The sequence below is a fragment of the Athene noctua genome, chromosome 12, assembly GCF_965140245.1.
Source record: "Athene noctua chromosome 12, bAthNoc1.hap1.1, whole genome shotgun sequence".
In the NCBI taxonomy this organism is placed as follows: Eukaryota; Metazoa; Chordata; class Aves; order Strigiformes; family Strigidae; genus Athene; species Athene noctua.
The window spans coordinates 12,530,157-12,549,655 of record NC_134048.1 but is presented as its reverse complement, the minus strand read 5'-3'; the positions used below and the strand labels follow the sequence as shown (position 1 = coordinate 12,549,655).

The following is a 19,499-nucleotide window of genomic DNA, read 5'->3' as shown; positions in this document are numbered from 1 at the left end:
CAGCAGGGTGCAGCAATTATTGAGTGTGGTGAAAGTGTCTCATTCAGTCTCCCTGCACCCTGCCTAGCCCCTGGGGCTAGAGTGGGGTTCGTAGGCTGCCTGAGGATAAGGGACTTGGTTGTAAACCATTTCCCACATCCGAGGCCATTCCACTTGTGCCCTTGGGATCAGAGATCATCCGCACTGGAGCCTTGCATGGGAACGGCGTCTGCGAGAGAGACAGCCGCAGAGCTGCACGTGACAGATGAAGGGAGGACGTCCTCTGTGTCTCGCACTTTCTTGTTGCCTCTTCCCTCCAGGAAGAGTCTCAAGGGAACCACAGCAGTGTCACAAAATCTCACAGCAAAGCACAAATGGGGATCTTAAGTCTCTGTGTTTCCAAAGGGACTGATGGTAATGCCCAGTTTCACCTGGCATGAATGCCATCTGTGTCCCTGTCCCTTATTCAAGGCTGATAACCATCATGGAAATGCTTAGTTCAAGGAGGCAGAATTTAGGTTAGAACAATCTGGGTAGCTGTGACTGTCAGTTACGGGTGTGTGCATGTAGGAAATGCACCAAATTCCTCTAAAAATGTGATTCTGTGCTCTGACCAACCATGGGACAGCTGGTTTGGATGTTTGCCAGTGAATTGGAAGCAGAGATCTGGGCCTTCTTTCCCATTCCCTTAACTCCAGCCGGATTGCTGGTTGTGGATTGGGTCTCCGAATCTGACTCAGTCACCCTTTACTAGCAATGATATGCTGGGCATGGGAAAAGCTCACTCTTCACACTTTATTCGGCAAAAAGGAAGCATTTTACAGGGAAAAGAAGCAGTTTTACTTGTTACCTGTTGGACCCTCGCACCAATACAGCATGGAGGTAGCCTTGAGGGATGCTGCGATGGCTTCATGCAGCTTTGAGGAACATTGTGATGGCTTCATGATGGCTTCTGTTAAGCCACCTGACCTCGACAGCATTAATGCTAATTCCCTGTGTTTTCTCTTTCAAGTCAGACCTTTAAGAACAATTTAGACTGGAGCATTGTGGTGGCTGCTGCCAAGTCATGGAGACCCTCAACATAGCTGAGAAGGATCTTCTCATATAAGCTTTTTGTGGTAGAAAACAAAACCCTGGCTGAGCACTCCATGCGTTACCAGAGAGCTGCCCCATGACGCTATTGGACTTTCTAAAACAAAAATGCTTTTGCATTTTCTGCTGACCCTAGGTTATTTTGCATAAAACAATTAAGTAGACCACCCAAAATCCATTTACAAGGTTTCCCAGAAATCCTCGGAGCATTTAAAGCAGTTGGAGGAAATCAAGAGTTCAGACCTGAATTCCACAAGTGATGACACTGAGCTGGAGAATGATTTTCATTGCTTGAGGCCAAATGTACACAAATGTTTATTTTTCAAAATGTAAGACTTTGTTTTAGTGTGAAGCCCCTCCAGGCATTGACAGGCAAGCACTAAATAACCTGCTGTTATGTCACTTCTGTCACATTTGTCAGATCCCTGGCCCTTTCTCATACAGAGGACCATTAGCTGGGCTTAATATCTGTAATAATGGCCCTTAAATTTGGTTGTCTTGATGGTCCACCTCTGTCTCCTGGAGCTGGCAGCCTGTCACTTCAAATAGTCCTGGACCTGAATAATACCTACGGAGCCTTGAGGAACAACCTGACCCTAAGTGGGATCAAACCTGAGTAACAACCCTGTCATGCTCTCTCATCAAAGCGTTGGCTGCTTTCAGCTTAGCAGCTTCCATCAAAGGCTGATTCTTTTGGTTGTTTATTTACAAGTAGCTGACACAGCAGCAAATCATAGTGTAGCAGGAAAATGTAGAACTTCTGAATTAATGGGGAAAAACACAGTTGTAAAGAAGTCAGTGGTGTTCTCTACTTGAGCTGGTAGTGCCCACGTCACCAGCACCTTGCCACTCAAATACCAGTGACACTTAACTGAAGGGTCCTCACTGTTGTGAGTAGCTTTGACAGCCCTGCAAGTAGCAAAGACTACCTCCACCACACACAGGGAGAAAAAATCATTATTTGCCAAAAAACATAAAACCCCCGAAAAACATTACACAAGGCTCCCAACTCTCCAACAGTCAAGACCTCCTGCTGGGGGACTGCAGGATTTTACAGTTTGATTTAATAGTTTCACAGAGAATTGTTGCTCTGTTGGGAACCACCTTCAATCTGTTCAATGATTACAGAAGGCAAAGCAAATAATGTCCTTCCCAATTCCCAAAAATTAAAAAAAAAAGAAAGAAATAACCCCCTCAGAAAAGCTGAGGCAAGTAGACTGGGGCAAGTAAACGAGAGAGAAATAAGATAACACAGATTTTAAAAGCCTGTTGCTTTGCAGCTGTTCACATTCTGGATACTTTCCAGAGTTACTTTGATGATCCTCTGCCAGGAAAAAAATAAGTCCTTCAAACTTAGAATTTGATGAGGATGTTATTTCTCATCAAAGTAAATGAAGATCCAGGTTTAGGATTTAGTGACAGGACTGCCATCTGCATCAGTTTAAGAGACAATGATCTTCACCAAGACCCTGGCAGATTTGAGTGATATCCTAGTGATGGGAGATCTGTGTTCTTCAGCGGCTGATAAAGGACAAAGAGCACTTAGGTCTTCAGAGAAGTTTGATACCACAACCAACAAGTGGAGATGTGAAGTTAAATCGGTGCTTGGCTAGTGGGGAGCAAGCTGTGCTAAGAACTGACACTAACTGAGAAGTTGTGTCAAAGTTTGGCTTTGTTGCATTAGCTGCTGGATCCCTGTCATAGGACAGCTCGTGGGAAAGAAGTGTGAAAGAAGTAAAAACTGTTGCAGTGGAGAATGACAGGGAATAAATACTACCCCTGAGCTGATGGATGCATTATAAAGTGTTGAGAGGCACTGCCAGGCATTCCCAAGGCTGTGACTTGTACCTAGGAGTCATGGATGAACTCTGTGGAGGAAAGATGCTGTGTCAGAGCCCTTCAACAAAACAAGCAGCACCACCATGTGTCACCCAGAACATCACCTCATACAGCCAAGTACAGAGATGCCCTAAAGCACAGTTTTGGATTACAGCGAACTAAAAGGGCTGGGATGTAATTTTTTTCCTTTCTTAAGTATGGTCATAAAGTAGCCTAAGCCTGGGATTGGTACACTCTGGGGTTCCTTGTGCACCTCTTACACCTCAGCTTCTTATCATACATTAACTAGTTCTTCTTTTATCTTGATCTGTGAAGAAGAAACTGATGGTTCATTTCATGGTTTTGTACCCTAGGTTTCTTTTCACACCCTGTACTTTTAACATATGCTATTTAAAGGTTATAGGAAGAATTGTTGGCAAATGGTAGATGACAGGTTGCTGAAACATGATAAAATAGAAAGAGTTTCCAATGAGAGACTGAAGAGGCAGGAAAGGATGGAGAATCTGAGCCAATCTTTACTAGGTTGGAAGACCCCCGTTTAAATGCAGAGACTGTGCAGTGCAAGGCTGACAGTCTGCCTGGCATGCAGGAAGGCTATAGTGTGAAACCCATTTTCTCTGCCCTCACTTCACCCTGTGAATCCAGTTGATGCTTACGGGAAGAGCTGCTCAGCTGCCTTGCAGATAGCTACATTAGTCTGAAGGACTGGACGCCTAGAGGAGCCTGTTTCTCTGGATGACTAGCTCAGATGGAGATATCCACACTGTACATGTCTCAAATTAAGTGAAGTAATCTTCTAAGATTTACAAAACCACTTAGCAGACTACTAAGAGAATCTACGACCAATCTAGAGCCTAGGGCCAGGGAGGTAATTTTTTCCCTCTTCATCCTTTTCTTGACCCCTTGGGAAATGTCCCTTAGGGGGAATTTCAAAGTCCTACTGTGACTATGTGGGCAATAGCTGATTCCCACTGGTTGAAAAGGTCATTTTTACTTTTTCATCAGATCTTCACCCTGCAGAATGGATGCCCTTGGCCTGGGGTGCGTTATGACTAATGACCAGAATTTGTTTCATCATTAGTCTTTCACTTCTTCTAGGAATGTACTGAAACAAAATAAGGGGAGGTAAATCAGTGATACCCAGTGGGTTACGTAGTTAGCAAGATGAATGTATGTGGCCTGTCTTCACACATCCCTTGCTCTGTGGGATGCAGGTGGTCCATCCTACTCACTGTGTTTGTCTGGGGAGCAAATCCAAGCTTCCCACCGGTGAAGAGGCACTGGTCAAGAACAGAGGCTACAAGGTTTCTTCAGCTGACTTCTGTTTTGAATATTATGTTTTGACTTGTGAACCCTGAGGAATTCAGATCTCAGGGCAGAGGAAATGTTGGAAGGGGTCAGGCGAGCTGTGCTCCCTCTGTGTTACTCACAGCAGCAAATAGCACACGTTCCAGGGCAACATCTGATTTTCTGCTTTTACGAGGCAGATGTTTAGGATAAGTGATCTGCTGTTTATTTTAATTGCCATCTTCCAATCCTCTTTCCTACGTGCGCACACACATTCAGAGACCATAAATAAAGATTCTTCAGATGATGCCGTTATTTGGGTAGCTAGCCCTGTCTTCCATCAGTGCCTGGACGGGGCTGTGTGCTGCAAACCCAGTTCCCCTTGCACATCAGTTTTACAGTGGTGTAAATGAATTAGATCTAATCCTTTCTCAATGACACTAGCATAAATTTGAAATAGCTCCACTGACGTCAGTGCCATAATGGCAGTATAAAGGAAATTTAGACTCTCTTGACTTCAGAATGTTGCTGCTGATTTACACCATAACAAGAGAAAAAGTAGTTGGGCTCAGCATGTCCTAGCACTGTGTTACTGAACAGCAGGGCAGGGTTTGCTCTGGGATGCAGTGGTGATGATGGAGAGAACTCCATGGATTTCACTGGCATTAAGTTGATAGAAATGAGTTGTACCATGACCACAGTTGTATCTCAAAGAGCTCCATGTAGTAGTTCATTAATGAAAAGAAAGGATAAACCAGTGCTTCTGTGTAAAGTGATTAGTCCCATTGCCTGTCTTTATTCCAGGAGAGTCATATAGGGGTGAACCTGACCATTTGGCTTGTGTTGTGATGATGATGATGATGATGGAGAGCAAGGCAGTGATAACCTCATAGCTTGATGGACACCAGACAAGTGTCCATGGAAGAACCGATGGTCCTAGCTGAAGACAGAGTAGCTGCCCTTGCAATTGGTGCAAAGAGCCAGTCTGGAGGGGTAGGAATGCTGGCTGCACTTTTCTCCTCTGAGAGGACACAAGCAGTTGTTGTAGGCATTCTGTGCTGGCAGCATTCAGGGTGTAAATCCCTACTCACTTGTTTCTTCAGATTTTCCCACCTTGTCTCTAAAGGGCTAGAATTGAAAGCCTGGCTGTAAAAGGGGTGCTGGCCCCTCTCTCTGCTCTGCTGTGGCTTCAGCCTGCAGACTGCAAATTTAAGCAGAAGGAGATGAAAAGTAGGTATTTCCTCTTGAAGCTGTAGGGCTTCCCAAACAACCTTATTGTTTAAAGAGACTTTGGCAAGGAGAGCCTGGATTTCTGGTGGCTGCTCTTCAGGAAATTAGAGATCCCAGTGGTCACCTCAGAGCCCATGAGCCTTGCTCCATTAAAGCCAGTGGAGACAAGCTGATTTACACACCTCTTCTGTTGGCTTCTGGCCAATCTCCTAACTGTTCATAAGTGACTTTCTTTTTTAATAGCACACGTTTGCTCGGAGTGGCTTGGTTTGCACACAGTGAAATGCAGCCATGTGTGACATAACTGCTTTAAAGCCAGTGAGTTGAAACAGGGTCCATGTGAACCACCAGGTAGCCTGGAGGTGTCACAGAGTGGGTTGGGGCCATGGGTGTCCCAGGGAACTAATCTCTCACCTTTCTTATTTTTAAAAAAGCTGAGGCCATGCTTTACCCATCTCTCAGCCTCCACTATGCTGGCAGAGGTGGGAGGCAGCAGAAGAGACTCAGAAACCAGAGAAGAACTGCAATCCTTTCCTTTCTACTTCTTATCCAAGAATCGAGCCACAGCTGTCATCAACAGTCAGGAGGAATAAAACTGTTCACCACGCTCCCAGCCCCAAGAAACCCCAGCTGGGTGCACGAAGTAGTTCCCACATCCATGGGGGTAGATGGCTGCTCTGAGCTCCAGACATGGGTTTTGGCATCCCAGGCTCACACTCGCCTCCTTGTCTGCACACTCACCTGGAAGGTGGCCCTGTGGACATGAAATGAGGGCTAAGGGAGCATGGCCCCAGTTTTCCCACCCATTTTGTTCTCACCAGCAGTGAATAACTCAGCAGATGCATTCGCTGACAGGGAGCGGAAGATTTACCAGTCGTGAAACAAAACTCTGATTATTGCCATAGAAACCAGAGCTTGAATGTGAAGCTCATCCAATGGGGCAGCAGGAAGAGAACATTAGACTTCTGTCTCTTATGAAAACTCATGTGTGGCTTGGATTTGGAATACCAGAAAGTCACTGTTACTATAATCATGTCATAATATATCCAGATATCAATAGACATTGAGTTCTTTTGGGTTCCTATGAAGAACTAAGTCAGGACCTTGGGGTCTGGCCTGTGAGGGATGAGAATGTTAGTAGCACTACTACAAAGAGCAAAGCTCTTTCCAATTAGAAAAGGAGTCAATTAAATCGCAGGCTGAGGGATGCAGAGTCAGAAACAAAATGTTGCTCTGCTTCATGCCTCTCTTTCCTGAAGGCAGATGTGCAAGTTGTTTAGAGAATTCCCTCCTCCTTCCCATCTGAACTCTCTACAACAGTGGCTTTGCCCTGGGAGCTCACAGCATAGTTCAGGTTCCCTTGTAAGCTTACAAGCACCATCTATAGGATAGTTGAAGAAGAGACTTTTGGCTTCAAGATGATGAAAAAGGGCAGAGATTCACTCAGAGATTCCAGTTTTGTTCTGGAAGAATTCCAGCATGCTTAGGATATCGCATTGCAGAAAGTCACTGATTTCATTGTCTTCATATCTGGGTATAGCTTTCCTTTCTGGTTAAACTCTCAGTCCTCGGCCCCATGCCGCATGACTGTGGGGCCTGTGGAAATTGCTGGTGTTGTGAAGCCACTATTATTCCACATGGGAAATCCCAGAGATTCTCTAAAGAGCTCCTGATCTGCAAGATTTCTGGGCTACCGTTCTGCTGCCTTTAGGTTCTGATAGCCCACAGTGCCGCATGTACAAACCCAAACCAATTAACCTGTCCCAGTCATCTAAAGCTAGCTGATTTAGCAAATCAGTTTCTCCTTAGCTTGGTGTTTAATGATTGCCAGCCCCAGCCCACACTTCACTGCACAGGCTGCACCAGCAGAAGTAATTGCAGTCCAGAGGTGGTTTTTTTAGGAGGAGGAAACACAAAAGGTGAAAGACTTTTCTTCCTTCTTTTGTGCAAAGTAGACCCTTTCTTGGCCATAAGGTGTGATACTGGAGCTGTGTGTTTCTGAAGGGAAGGAGACGCTGGCAACTGACAGTGTGGCAAATTATCTCTCTCATGTTGGAACTTCATCTTTGATTTGCACAAGAAATAAAACTTCATTGTGGATCCCCAGAATTCTTCTGAGAAGCATTGTGTTCCCAGAGAACAGACATGGTTTTTTTCCTTTCTTCAGATCTGTTCTGGTTTTAAATGCTGCTTTCTCCCCGCACATGCACAGACTGTAATCTTTGACATGTACTTATTAAAATATCACTTGCAGATAAATAAAAGCACAGGCATATCCAATACTTGTTCCTTTCTCTAACTCAGGATTAATTTCCCATTTTTCCATCTAATGTGTCTGACATTAGGGCATCTCCACAATCAAGAAAAAGCCGTTTCTTCCCTTTTGTAGATTCACAGATATTAAAACCAGAAGGAAATGTGTTCTTATCTCCTAGGCAGCTGACCTGAGTACACTCTCTAAAGATGTATCTGTCTGTTCAAATTATTTCATGCAAAGAAACTTTGCTTTTTGGTAGCTACTATGGGAAAATCATTGCTTGGGTACTAAAGCACCCAGGTGCAGCCCCTGCCAAAGGGCTTGGTCGATGATGCCACTCACAGAGCTCGGGAGTGCAACAGCATTGTAGCAGCCTCTGCAAACCGTGGGAGCTGAAGCCACCCCCCTCGAGGAGGTGCAGCATCAGCACAAGGTGGCATGTATGGGCAGGGAAAAGCTGGAGCCCAGCTCTGTCCACCCAGCATGGAGAGAGTGGGCTGCTCTTGCTGCTTGTTCATCCGCTGGTGCCTTCCAGGGAGTGTTCAACAGCAGCTGGGGGTGGGCCTGAAGGCTAAGGTAGAGCCAGTGCACACAGTGTACACTGGGCAGGACTAGCAAGTCCTGGGGAAGTGTAATATCTCTCCTGGCTTCAGCATCTGAATCTCTCCTCTACCCCAACCTCTACTGTGCTAAACTGATGCTTTGTTTTTCTTTCTTTATCTGTCCCACAGAGATCCCTGGGTGTCCAGGAATGGTTGAGAGCTGAATGGGCTGACCTCTCTTCCTCACCACCCTGAGCTCATGAGGGCTCTGAAGAGATTGAGTGGGAGCATGGCATTGCTTCTCTGAGCCTGGGGATGCTGTGGGAAGCGATTGCCTTGGCAAATGTCTTCATCCCAACCCATAGCCCATCATGCATCACCTGAAGGAGAAGCTGATGAAAGATAACCAGAGGACCAAGAAAGGCTCTACCAGCACTTCAAGCATTGGAGGACACAGATGAGGGACTGGCACTAAGAGAGGCACTTTTCAGGAGTCACTGCATGTGCAACTGGTTCTGGAAAGAAGCTACAGGAGCCCTGTGAACTGAAGGGGGTGAACGTGTAAATCACCACAAAAGGTGCTGAGGGGTTTCCCTGGCACAGCATCCTTGGAAAGCACTTTCAAAAGGGAAGGGGATATCAGGACCACATGGCCACCTCCAGTGCCTGTTTTGGAAGAGGCACAGCAAGGTCACTGCCTTACGGTCGGGTCAGGAGACTGGCAGGACGTGCCCACAGCTGCCTGTCCATGTGCTGGCTGGGGCTGCAGACGAATCAGGAATTTAACCAAGACTGGCCAAGAAGGAACGTGGAAGATTGTTTTGATTTATTCTGTGCTTGTTTCTCCTTCTGGTGTCTTCTCTGTCTACCTCTTTTTCTCTGTAGGCCTATGTGTACTGCATGCAATGTGGGGCACAGACCCTCACGAACAGCAGAAGTATTAGCACAGGGCAAATCCTATTAGCACAGGGCAAATCCTGCCCAGTGCACGGCTGTGCTGCCCAGTGCAGTGCTGTTGCTAGGTGGGGCTGATTTTGCACTGTGCAGACGTAACGTGGCCTTCGTTTGCTCCTTATGCCAACAAATCTGCAACTGCAATGCCTGGACTTCATATGGGAGAAAGGCTTGAGCCTGGCAATTCTTTTAGTTGCAAGCAGTCACATGCTAGCACAACCAGCCACACTTGGGAGCTGAGTTTTAACACCTGAGCCCCAAAACATTATAGAGCATCCATTCCTCTCCTGTAGCTGTGGAAATGAGCATGCCAGCAGGCTGCACACCCAGCTCCTGCATGACGGATTTTAAAAATCTCATTCAGCAGAGAAAGAGACAGAGATGGAGGGAGTGATGGAGGCTCAGACAGGAAATTGTAGGAAAAACTGATCGAAAACCAGAGGAAAACGTGCACCTTTTAATTGCAGGTGGTGTCCCAGCTGCAGACTGTTGTGCCCAGCTGGGCAGCTGCACGTCTCTGTTCACCGAGCTGCTCCCAGAGGCCTGGGTGAAACATGCCGGTACTGAACTGTGCCGGGAGCCCCATCTCAGACCTTCTCTCTTGGGCTTCCAGCTGCAAAATCCTTCCCTCATGTGCAATCTTATTTATTTATTTATTTTCTTGCTGCTTGATGCAAAGCTGCTAACAGAGCACCCTCCTCACAAACATCTGCAGCCGGGAGAGGAGGGAGAAGGGGGAGTGTGGTGTGTGTCTGTGCGAGGGGAGCAGGCGAAGGGGCAGGTTTGTGCCTTGAGGGGCAGGATCTGGCCGTGCACACTGTGTGGGCATGTGAGGCGGGAGGAAAAGGCTGCAGTTAAACCAGAAATACTTTCCCTGGGCGTGCAATTTTGATCTTTCAAGAATTAAGAACAGGCAGGGCAAACCCTTGTTGGGAAGAACAGCAGGGGAGCTGTGGGCTGCATAAACTCTGCAGAGCCGCTCTAGTCAGATGTGCAGCTGTGCTTGTGCAGGGTATGTGTCTCTGTGCAAGGTGCTTGCCCAGATCCTGCCCTTCCAGCACTCCCAGCTGTAAGGAAGCAAACTTACTGTGTGTGCATCCTGGCTTTGGACACTTGCAGGGGGCCAAATCCCCAGCGAGGTCACGTTCCTACCAGCGTGTTTGCAGAGGTTTAATACCTGGCAGTCTCTTCTGCTCAGTTCACTCAGTCCAAAAGATACCCATGTAGAGGCCCATTTAACACAGCCAGTTTGAGACTGGCAGACATGAGCCTCTCTAGACAATGCTGTAGCTGTGCTGTAACAGTTTATGCTCAGCCTTGGCTGTGCCTACCCATTTTACTCAAAAACTGGCACACCAGCAGCATCCGCTCATGGTCAAGTATCCCATTTTATGGAAAGCCTGTGTGTCCCAGTGCAGAGGGGAACCATTTCTCTGGGAGAGGGCAGCTTTCCTGTGTCCTGCTGCTCTTCCACAGCTCCCACACTTGGGAGGGAGCCAGGGTGCCTGGGCATCCCTTGGCAGGGCTCCTGGCGGCTCCAGAGGAGCCTGGCTTCTCCCATACCCTTCCCTCTGAGATGCCCCACCAAGGCTTTGTTCAAACCTGTGTGGCTGCTGAATGGAAATATTTCCCAACCAGAACCTGTTCCTCAGAAGATTCCTGGCTGGCTCTAGTCACTATTATGCACTGGAAGCACTGCCTTTGGGATTAGTTTTCAGGTTAGAGACATGCATGGGATCATTGTAGTTCCTTTTCTCACAAAGCAAGAGCAGGTTGCAGTAGGTGAAATGGATCCACTTGCTCTGATAAGTTGCCAGCATAGCCTAAAAGCAGTGACCTGCTTATTGCTGATTGCTTCCTTGCAGAGTTGTAAGAGTTGGAGATAGAAGAGATGTGTTAAAAATCCATCTGCCTATGACCCTTCAGGCTTGTTCCATGTTATTACATTTACTGGTGGTGTGGTGGGTCTATTTTTAAATGCCCTGGCACCAGGGTTATTGTGCTGTCCTTTGGGAGATTGCTCTGTAGTCCAAGTCAGGAGCTGCTATTAGTATTCCACCTGCGTTTCCTCCTGAAAACTTCATTCCATTATTCCTATTGAAGCTCTTCAAATACCTGCTGCTCATCATGTCCCGATCAGGCTCTCCCACTTGGCCTGCGCTCCTCTTTCCTCCTCCAAGAACCCCTCTAGCTCCCTGTCCTTCCCATAGTTTGGCAGAATGAGCCTGTTTGTTAATTTAGCCATGCAGAGTTTGTCAGGGATCCGTACTCACCAGCGGAGCAGCCAGGATTTCTGGCAATGCCCAGTCTCCTCAGCGGCTGCGGAGCTGCTCTCTCCCTCATTGCAAAGCACGTGGGATGCAGGAAAGGGGCAGGCGCAGAGATGTGTCTGAAACCAGACCAGCATCGGCGAGGACCAGCCTCGTGTCCTGCAGGGAGCGAACGTCTGCTAGGGACAGTACACAGTGAAACCTCCATCTCAGCAAAGGCCAAGCTGAGCAGTGGAGGTGGGTGAAGCTCCAGGAGTGCCTGTGCAGCCATACTGGGGATCGGTGGGAGGCAGAGGTCCATGCTGCGACAGAGTGCAGGGTTCTGTCCTGCTTGGAAATCATATCCAAGAGCTGGATCTGCAGCTCCTCATGGAGGGAGCAGCACGGAGGCTCGGCAGGCTCGGTGCACGTGGAGCACTTGCTTGGGGAGTCTTTGTGTTCAGCGCTCGGTGGGAGCACCATTGTGATTGTAAGAGCTCTGTTCTTCTCACCGAACAAATTGTTCCTACAAATAAAGAATGAAAAGTCCTCCTCTTCCCACTCTTTCTCTTTTATGCTATTCATCGAGCGGCACCAGAGGAAGGGACTGCACCCGGATGGTGGGAACAGAAGGTTGCTGTGCGCCTGCGGATACCAGGGCAGCTCGTGGGGAGGTGTTGGGTCTGCTTGTGAGAGAGGCTGAATGCAGGCAGAATGGCATGGGGAAATCAAAACACAAAGTGCACCAGAGCAGGTTGCAGGGCCTCTCCATGAAACCTGCTGATGTTGCAATATCTCCAGACACTCTGGGAATGGGGCTGTGGGACAAGGCTAGAGAGGAGCTGAGCAAAAGCAAGGCTGTCTGTCTAGGTACCAATCCTGCAGGTGCTGTGGAGCAGAGCAGGAGCAGGACAGGTCAAAGAAACCAAGGAGAGAAAGACACATGAAAGAGGGTGCTGAGTCTCCCAAGTGTTTCACAGGTTGACAACAGAGGAATCTGGAGTCTTCTATGTGGTAGCATAGGGGCCCGAGGGCTGGTTCTTTTCCCAAACTTCAGATCAGTGATAGAGCAGAAGGCTCGTTAATTCCTCCTCAGTCCCCAGCTGTTCTCCCTGGTGACGTGGGGCAGGGTGGCAGTGACAACATTGCAGCTTTTCAGAAGCAATTGTCAGGGGAGGAATTTGATCCCCAAACAACATAAGAATCAAAATGACACATTTCCAACAGAATTCATGATTAGACAATTAATCATCCCAAATTAAAACATTGGAGGGCCTGGCGTGCCCTAATACATAAACATGTTGAAAGCAGTGGTTGTGCCACGTCTGTCAGCAGCCTCTTCTCTGGCTGTCAGTGAGCACAGGGCTTCAGGCAGCATCCACACTGGGTCCTCACAGCCTGGGGACTGGTCCTCTGGTGGGACCTGCATGCAGAGCTGCCAGGCCAAGTTGGTATGTCTTTTGTCAAGAAACAGAGACAGCCTTGAGCTGCTGCATAACTGTATGCAGGTCTCCATGGTGTCATACCTCCACTTTTTAGTGTTAACTGCAAACCACAAAAACTCAGCATCTCACCCCTGCTTCCTAAGTACACTTCCAAAGTCACTTATGGCTCAGACACTTATGTGCCAGCCATGTGCAGACCCAAGTAATCTATCCATCCCCTTTTAAGAGGCTTATCTAACCTCTGCAGGCCTCCAGCAAGTTAACAGGATGGATTTTGTCCATCTCCTAGACTTCGTATCTGGATTAACTGAGCTCTGAGGTCAGTCCTGGGTTTTGGGACTGGATAAATTGTGAGCCTTATTTGCCAAGAGCATACACAATCCCGCTGCCTCCAGACATCCCAGGATGTGGCCAAATATCTTTCTAAAGTTTCTAAAGCTTTAAAGCAATCTGGAGAAAAGAACTGTGAGAAGATTATTGCAGCACATAGCTGCAATAAACCTTTTCTTCATCCTTTCATGGTTAGAGGTATGAACATGAATTATGGTAACTTAAACCTCTTGAGAGCAGCATGTAAAATTGCTTTCTCAAATGGCTGGTAAAGAACCTCGTTTAGCTAAGATGTCAGCGCTCGCAAATGCTGCTGTCTGAATGAGGCTATTTTACGAGTCAGTTTAATCCTTCCAGGAATCAAACGACCCCTTTCCACCCACACTGAGCAGCAGATTCTCTCTCTGCTCCCTGCTTCCTGACCTGTTTGTTCATTTGAGACTCTGGCACCATCACCTCTTGCAGCAGATGAGATGCCTCAAAACTTGCAAATGTAAACAGGTTAATAAAAAACTCCACATCTGGCTAGCTTTCACACTACCTGGCAAATAGCAGAGGCTACAGAGAAGTCAGGGGCTTTTCATGTGCAGCCAGCAGCAAAATAGGAGGAAAGAAATGTTCACTTGCTCAGCTGCAATTTTTAGGGTTGTTCTGTTAGCTGCCATGCAAGCAGGGCTCTCAGTCCCCAGCAGCCTTTGTAGGATGCCTTGTGGCAGTGCCCTGTTGCTTCTGAACACATTCTCCTGGAGGAGGGAGGAGGACTGGAGGGACCATGCCCTCAAGGGTGTCTCAGTTCCCACATGCACCCACAGCCACATCCCCTCATTCAATGATCCTTCATCTCTTAGCATCCTTCTAAAAATCATACAGCAGGACATAAGCAGCAGGTACTTTCCCTGCCTTACAAGCCTTCAGAGGATGTGTGCCTTTCTCCAGGCACGCTTCCTTGGCCTGACACCCCACCCAAGGGTCCTGCTGTCATGGCATTGATATTATTCCTGAGCCTCTTCTAACAGCCCCACCAACCCCATCTGGCACCGTTCTGCCTTCCCGAGGCAGAAACTGATTTCTGCGTCTCCCAGACACATTTGCTTTCAATTCTATAGGCACAAATCCCATTAAATGTTGGATTAAATAACTTTATGCTGGTAATTTACCATAATTTTGATTATTATGGGAGAATGTTTAAATCCCAGATGCTCTGTTTTGGTCTCCATGGAAATTGATAGAAGGGGTCACCTTTCAGTTGCAGAATCCTGATGTTGAGGGGACTGGTTTTGCCTCGTCAGTTGGGGAAGTGATGGGGGCTGGGTTATTTGTCTGCTTTTCTTTTTGTACATATCTATCAGTGAAATTCATAATGAAAATCTGAATCTGCACAGACCAGGCTGTCATCTGACAGCAGGAAATGAAAAACAGGAAGAAGGGGTGTTACAGAAATGGAAATTATGATAATTAAAAGACGAAAAATAACAGCAAAATGTATCCGGGCATTACAAACACCAGGCTGGTTTATTGGTGCTACTTCTCTAAAGACTGTTGTGATGGGAAACTGAAAGCGGAGAGAAATATCTAAAGCTGTTGTTAACCATTAACTATTTTGCTGCTAATATTGACTGCAGCCTGCATGGGGAGCTAGTGTTTTTACAAGTTAATCCTCATTCAAAGCCCACCCAAGCCAACAGAAAGGCTGTACAGGCGTCCAGGGGTGCACATGTCTATTAACTGTGTTTGCAACATCAATAGCAACCAGGCAACCGAAGCAGGGAGCTCCACGGCTCTGGGTGTCACACCAGCCACGTGGGAAAGGGTCTGGTCCTGCAAAGCTCAAGATCTAAATAGGCAAGAAGGGTAAGTAGGAGAATAAAAGACCAGCAGAGGAGACATCCTAGGGGTAGCAAACAGCATCTAAGTGTATAACCTAGTTAAGCAGAGGTCAGCTAAACATCAGGAAATTATGACTGTCCTATTCTAGGATAAACTGCCTCTCTAGACGGGCTATTCTTCTACCAAGATTACAAAAGCGCTTTGGAGTAGCTTAGCGGGAGACATCTGCATTTGGTCAGACAAATCCTGGCCACTCACTCTGCTCTCCGCAGCCTTTTCAATGGCCCCGCATTGGTACACTAATGGGGACCTGGCTCTACGGCAGAGGTGTATTTTGCCCCTGGCACCAGCCTTCCCAGGGCAGGGAATACAGCGGTGCCCTGCTTTGGGGAACTGCACATTTCCATCTGTAGCCCCACACGTGCGTGACTGCTGTGCAAGCCCGGCAGGAACATCAGCTGCTGCTTCTTGTAAGAAACGTGCAAAAATTGTAGAACCCGAAAGCAATTGCACAATGACTACCAAGCTTGCAAAGGTAGATTTTTGGGAAGGTTCTGTTTTGTTTTGTTTTGTTTTGTTTTTAAAGGGCATGTTTATCATCTTTGAAAAATCATTTTGGATGTTTCTTTTTAAAAAAACAAATACGTCACATCTCTATTGCCACATTCTTCCCTTTCCCCTTTCTAATGCTAAGTGGAGTGCACTGACCTGCGTGCGGACTGTTCCACTTTCTCCTACACTCCTTTGGTTGGTGAAGTTTTGTGATTTTTTTTTTAAACAGCAAAGAAGGGGAGGGGAAAAATAAGAACACCCTTGGCATCATCTAGACAAGTGCATTCAGGGACAAAGCAAATGAAGAGGAAATTAAATTTTTCAGTTTTCTTTTATCATCAAAACCAAAGCAAAATGAATGCGTCAATCCCAAATGAAGTTTGCCATGTTTCAAAGATCTCGCTATGAAAGTGTAATCAGAAATGATGTTTTTTTGAGAAGAAGATGGTTTTGATGGAATCTGACTCTGATCTGCAGATTGTGGTTAACCAGAGTTAAATGGCACTTCCAGCTCTTCACCCTGTGGCTGTAGTTGAGTACTTCATGCTGGTCATTGTACAAAGTCTGGATGGTTTTGGAAACAGAGGAGAATCCCACTTGGCAATCAAGCCGCACAGACATCCTGCACCCCGCGGGAAGCTGGGCACAGTGTGAATCTTTGGCAGGACAGGTGGAAGAGGGGGAACCCTCACTTGCCCTCCTGTGCTGCCGCCTGCACCCCAACCTCTGATGCATCCCAGGTGTGCCTGGCAGCGGCCCATGGGGTAATAGCATGAGAAGTTACGTGACATTTGCCAATGGCTGGGGGGCTCTGAGCACCCCAGTCAGCCACAGCGGCTCCAGGATGGCACCTGTTGCTGTTGAGGCTGCGCTCGGTGAGGGCTCGGTGCTATTTTTGGAGCATGATTGAGGGCAGGAAGGATTAGTGTGCCCCAAATGCAGAAATCGGGCTTGTTATGAACAGAGAGGGCTCAGATTTGCTCAGCAACAAGGTCTGCCCCAGCTGGGGGCAGGAAGGGCTAACCTGGACCTCCTCAGGCGTGGAGGGAGCAGGTTCGGAGGAAGATGCTCAGAACCCACTGACAGCAATGGGGATAATAATGTCAAGTTTTCAGCAATCCTGGCATGGCTGAAAAGTGCCATCAGAGGCTAAAGCTTCTCTACTGGCACGACGCTGAGCAAACTGTCCTGTATTTACACTGAGCTGGAATATGAGAGGGAGACACAGCTCCTAGATGGGGTCTTGAAGGAGGGAAGCAGGAGGAAGAGATGCTTTTTCTAAGATCAGGGAGGTTGACTGAAAAGAGGCAGTCATTGCACAGATCAGAAAAAAACAAGAGGAACTTCACAAGAGAGGATTTTCTCGTCGATAGGAGCCAGATCATGTGGTGTCACCCATGGATGCCAGAGGAGCTCCAAAGCTGACACTCTTAATAAAGATACACCGACAGGGCAAGTCCCTGGAAAGCTTTCAAAGAGTGTTGTTTTCATCCTGCTACGAACAAACATGCCACTTCTTCTGCCACCCGGAGCCCTGACTCTGCCTGCAGTCTCCACTCTTGTTTTGGGTCCTGCAGAGAGAGGTGACCATTAGCTCACAAGGTGCTCATGCCAAGTCCTGAAGCCTCATCAGTGCTTCTTTCCATGTGGATAGGGCACCCCAGCAGCTGAAGTGCATTTCTCCTAGTCAAAAGTATTGCTAAAAAAGGGACGGACAAAACTTGTCAACAGTGAGATGAACAAAGGCAGTGGGGTTGGGCAGAGGAGTTAAAGCAGGCACAGCAAGGCTGGAAGCAAAGCAGCTCTCCTGAGGCACATGCCCTGAAACCTCAGGGGAAGCCCATGGTTCTGGTTTTTTTCCCCATTTTCTTCCTCTCTGTAATTGATTTATAAGACATACTTGTGTAATGAAGACACACCCAGGCAAATAGCGGCCAACACTCCTGCTACCCCTGAGCCCCGTAGCTCTGAAGCAATGCAGGGCTGGCAGGGTGGTAGGGAGCAGCCAGGTTCATCTGCAAAATGCTGCTACAAATGTGTCAAGGGAAAGATTTCAGCAGATGCAGATCGGGGGATTCACAACTGCCACTCTTCAACTTCAGCACATGGAGAAATCCAGGATACTTCTCAGGAGCAAGAGAATAAGCCTGTCCCCAGAATAGAAATGAGCACCCATTTCATTAGCTAAGACTTCCCTGTGCTTATTTAAGCATCGATTCCTGTGGTGGTTACACACTATATAGCGCTGATTAACAATTACAGAATGTACCAGAGCAGCATCTCCACAGCACAGCTGGGGACTGTGGAGCAGACTGGGGTGATGCCGTGTCAACCTGGTGGCTGCATCTCCAAGGTTACTTTTAATAGAAAACCACTTCGTGGATAACTTTGAAGGAAGCAAACATGTTTTAAAAGTCTGTTTTTAGTTTGTTGCGAATTCCCCTTACCTCAGCACTCTATAGCTGCCTGATAGAGCAACTGCCTGAGTGGTACCTCACTTTCTAAGACTGTTTTGTCTTCTTGTTCTTCTTCTAGTGGGGGATATATTTCCTCAAAGCCCAAGCTACACCTCCATTTCTTTTGCCACAGGCTGCAGGAGGAGTTCTCCAGCTCAACACTGATCCCTGCATGGCTGGTAAGAAGAATAGAGTCTCCATCTATCTGTGGGCACATCTTCCAGGGCATTTCATGTCCCCTCCAACAACAAGCTTAGTCACCTCTGGTCCAAAACTCCACACATTTGTTCTAACAGCTGAAGAGGACACATTTGGGGTTGATTTGTCCTGTCCATTGGGAGGCTGAGCTTCCAGATGCAGCCAGACGAGGGTATCAGAGAGCAATGTAAGGGGGGCTTTCCTCCACCAGCACGGCCTTTCTGCAGCCTTCCCACCTTCCCATGGCCCAGGAACCAGCCTGTTGTGTGCAGTCTAATGGCTTCCCTGAATGAATTGGAATCAGCTTAAAATACAACGTGCCTCTCTGGGTTTGAATCCTGCTCTATTATTAACTTGACTGACGAACAGGAAAACACTGTGCATTTGGCCAGGGCTTGCTTGCTTTGTGTATTCCCCATCTTCCTCTGGGACATCAGGTGCCACTATCAGGGACAGGATATTGGCCTCAATGCAGAGGTAGTATGAAGTCTTCCTCTCCTACAAGACATCCCTGTCTGGGGAACAGCCTCCAGGCAGTACCACAGCAGCACTGGAACGATTTCCTACCTTCCACTGGACAGGGATTCAGAGGGTAAGAGCCTCTATCCATAGAGGTTTGGGTGCTTGGAAGTCCCAGGAGCTCACTGAGTCCACCTGGCCTGCCTGCAGCACTGCTGCTGGCTATGCTAATACTGCCTGGGGAACGTTGGCATTTCCAGAAAGTCCAATAAAATAATGGCCTCATCACTATTCCTTCATTTGGTGCAGACTTTCTTGTATCCACATGAATCCTAATGTGCTGATAGGGTATTAATGTGGGTGCCCTGGGTGTCCCTGAGGAACCAGTACTGATACAGAGTGTTAATAGCCCATCTTCATTTCCACCGAGAAGTTGTTACACGTGGTGCACATTGGCTTTAACCCATTCTGAGCAAGCTCTTCTCCCAGGCTGCAGTTTCTCTATGCTGATGGTAGGGGCTTGCTGCAGTGGGGCAGAGTCCTGTGGTCCTGCAGGGACCCTGGCACGGAGGGGACCGTGGTCATGCTGGCACAACTCATGGGACTCCTGGAGCAGCAGATGCCTGATGCAGAGTCATGAATATGGGGTTTGTACGGTTCCCTCTACCCATCCAACATGTCCCCATCACTTCTAGCTTCCCCAGCGCTAATCACCCTGCTTTGCTTAAATCAGCCCATGGTGCCTTCACGTGGAATCAGGCAAAGATCTGCTATCCCACCTGCCTGGGCAGGCGATGCTCTGC

General features: G+C 47.6%; 1 protein-coding gene across 1 annotated transcript in view; it reads left to right on the top strand.

Moving 5' to 3' along the window:
- The window catches only part of ADRB2 (adrenoceptor beta 2), a 36,221-nt gene extending 24,249 nt beyond the window's left edge, over positions 1–11,972 (top strand). The window contains exon 2 of the mRNA XM_074916165.1: positions 8,416–11,972. Coding sequence (XP_074772266.1) covers positions 8,416–8,450 — 35 coding nt within the window. The 3' untranslated portion in view covers positions 8,451–11,972. The remainder of the gene's footprint in view (positions 1–8,415) is intronic.
- The last annotated feature ends 7,527 nt before the right edge of the window (positions 11,973–19,499 follow it).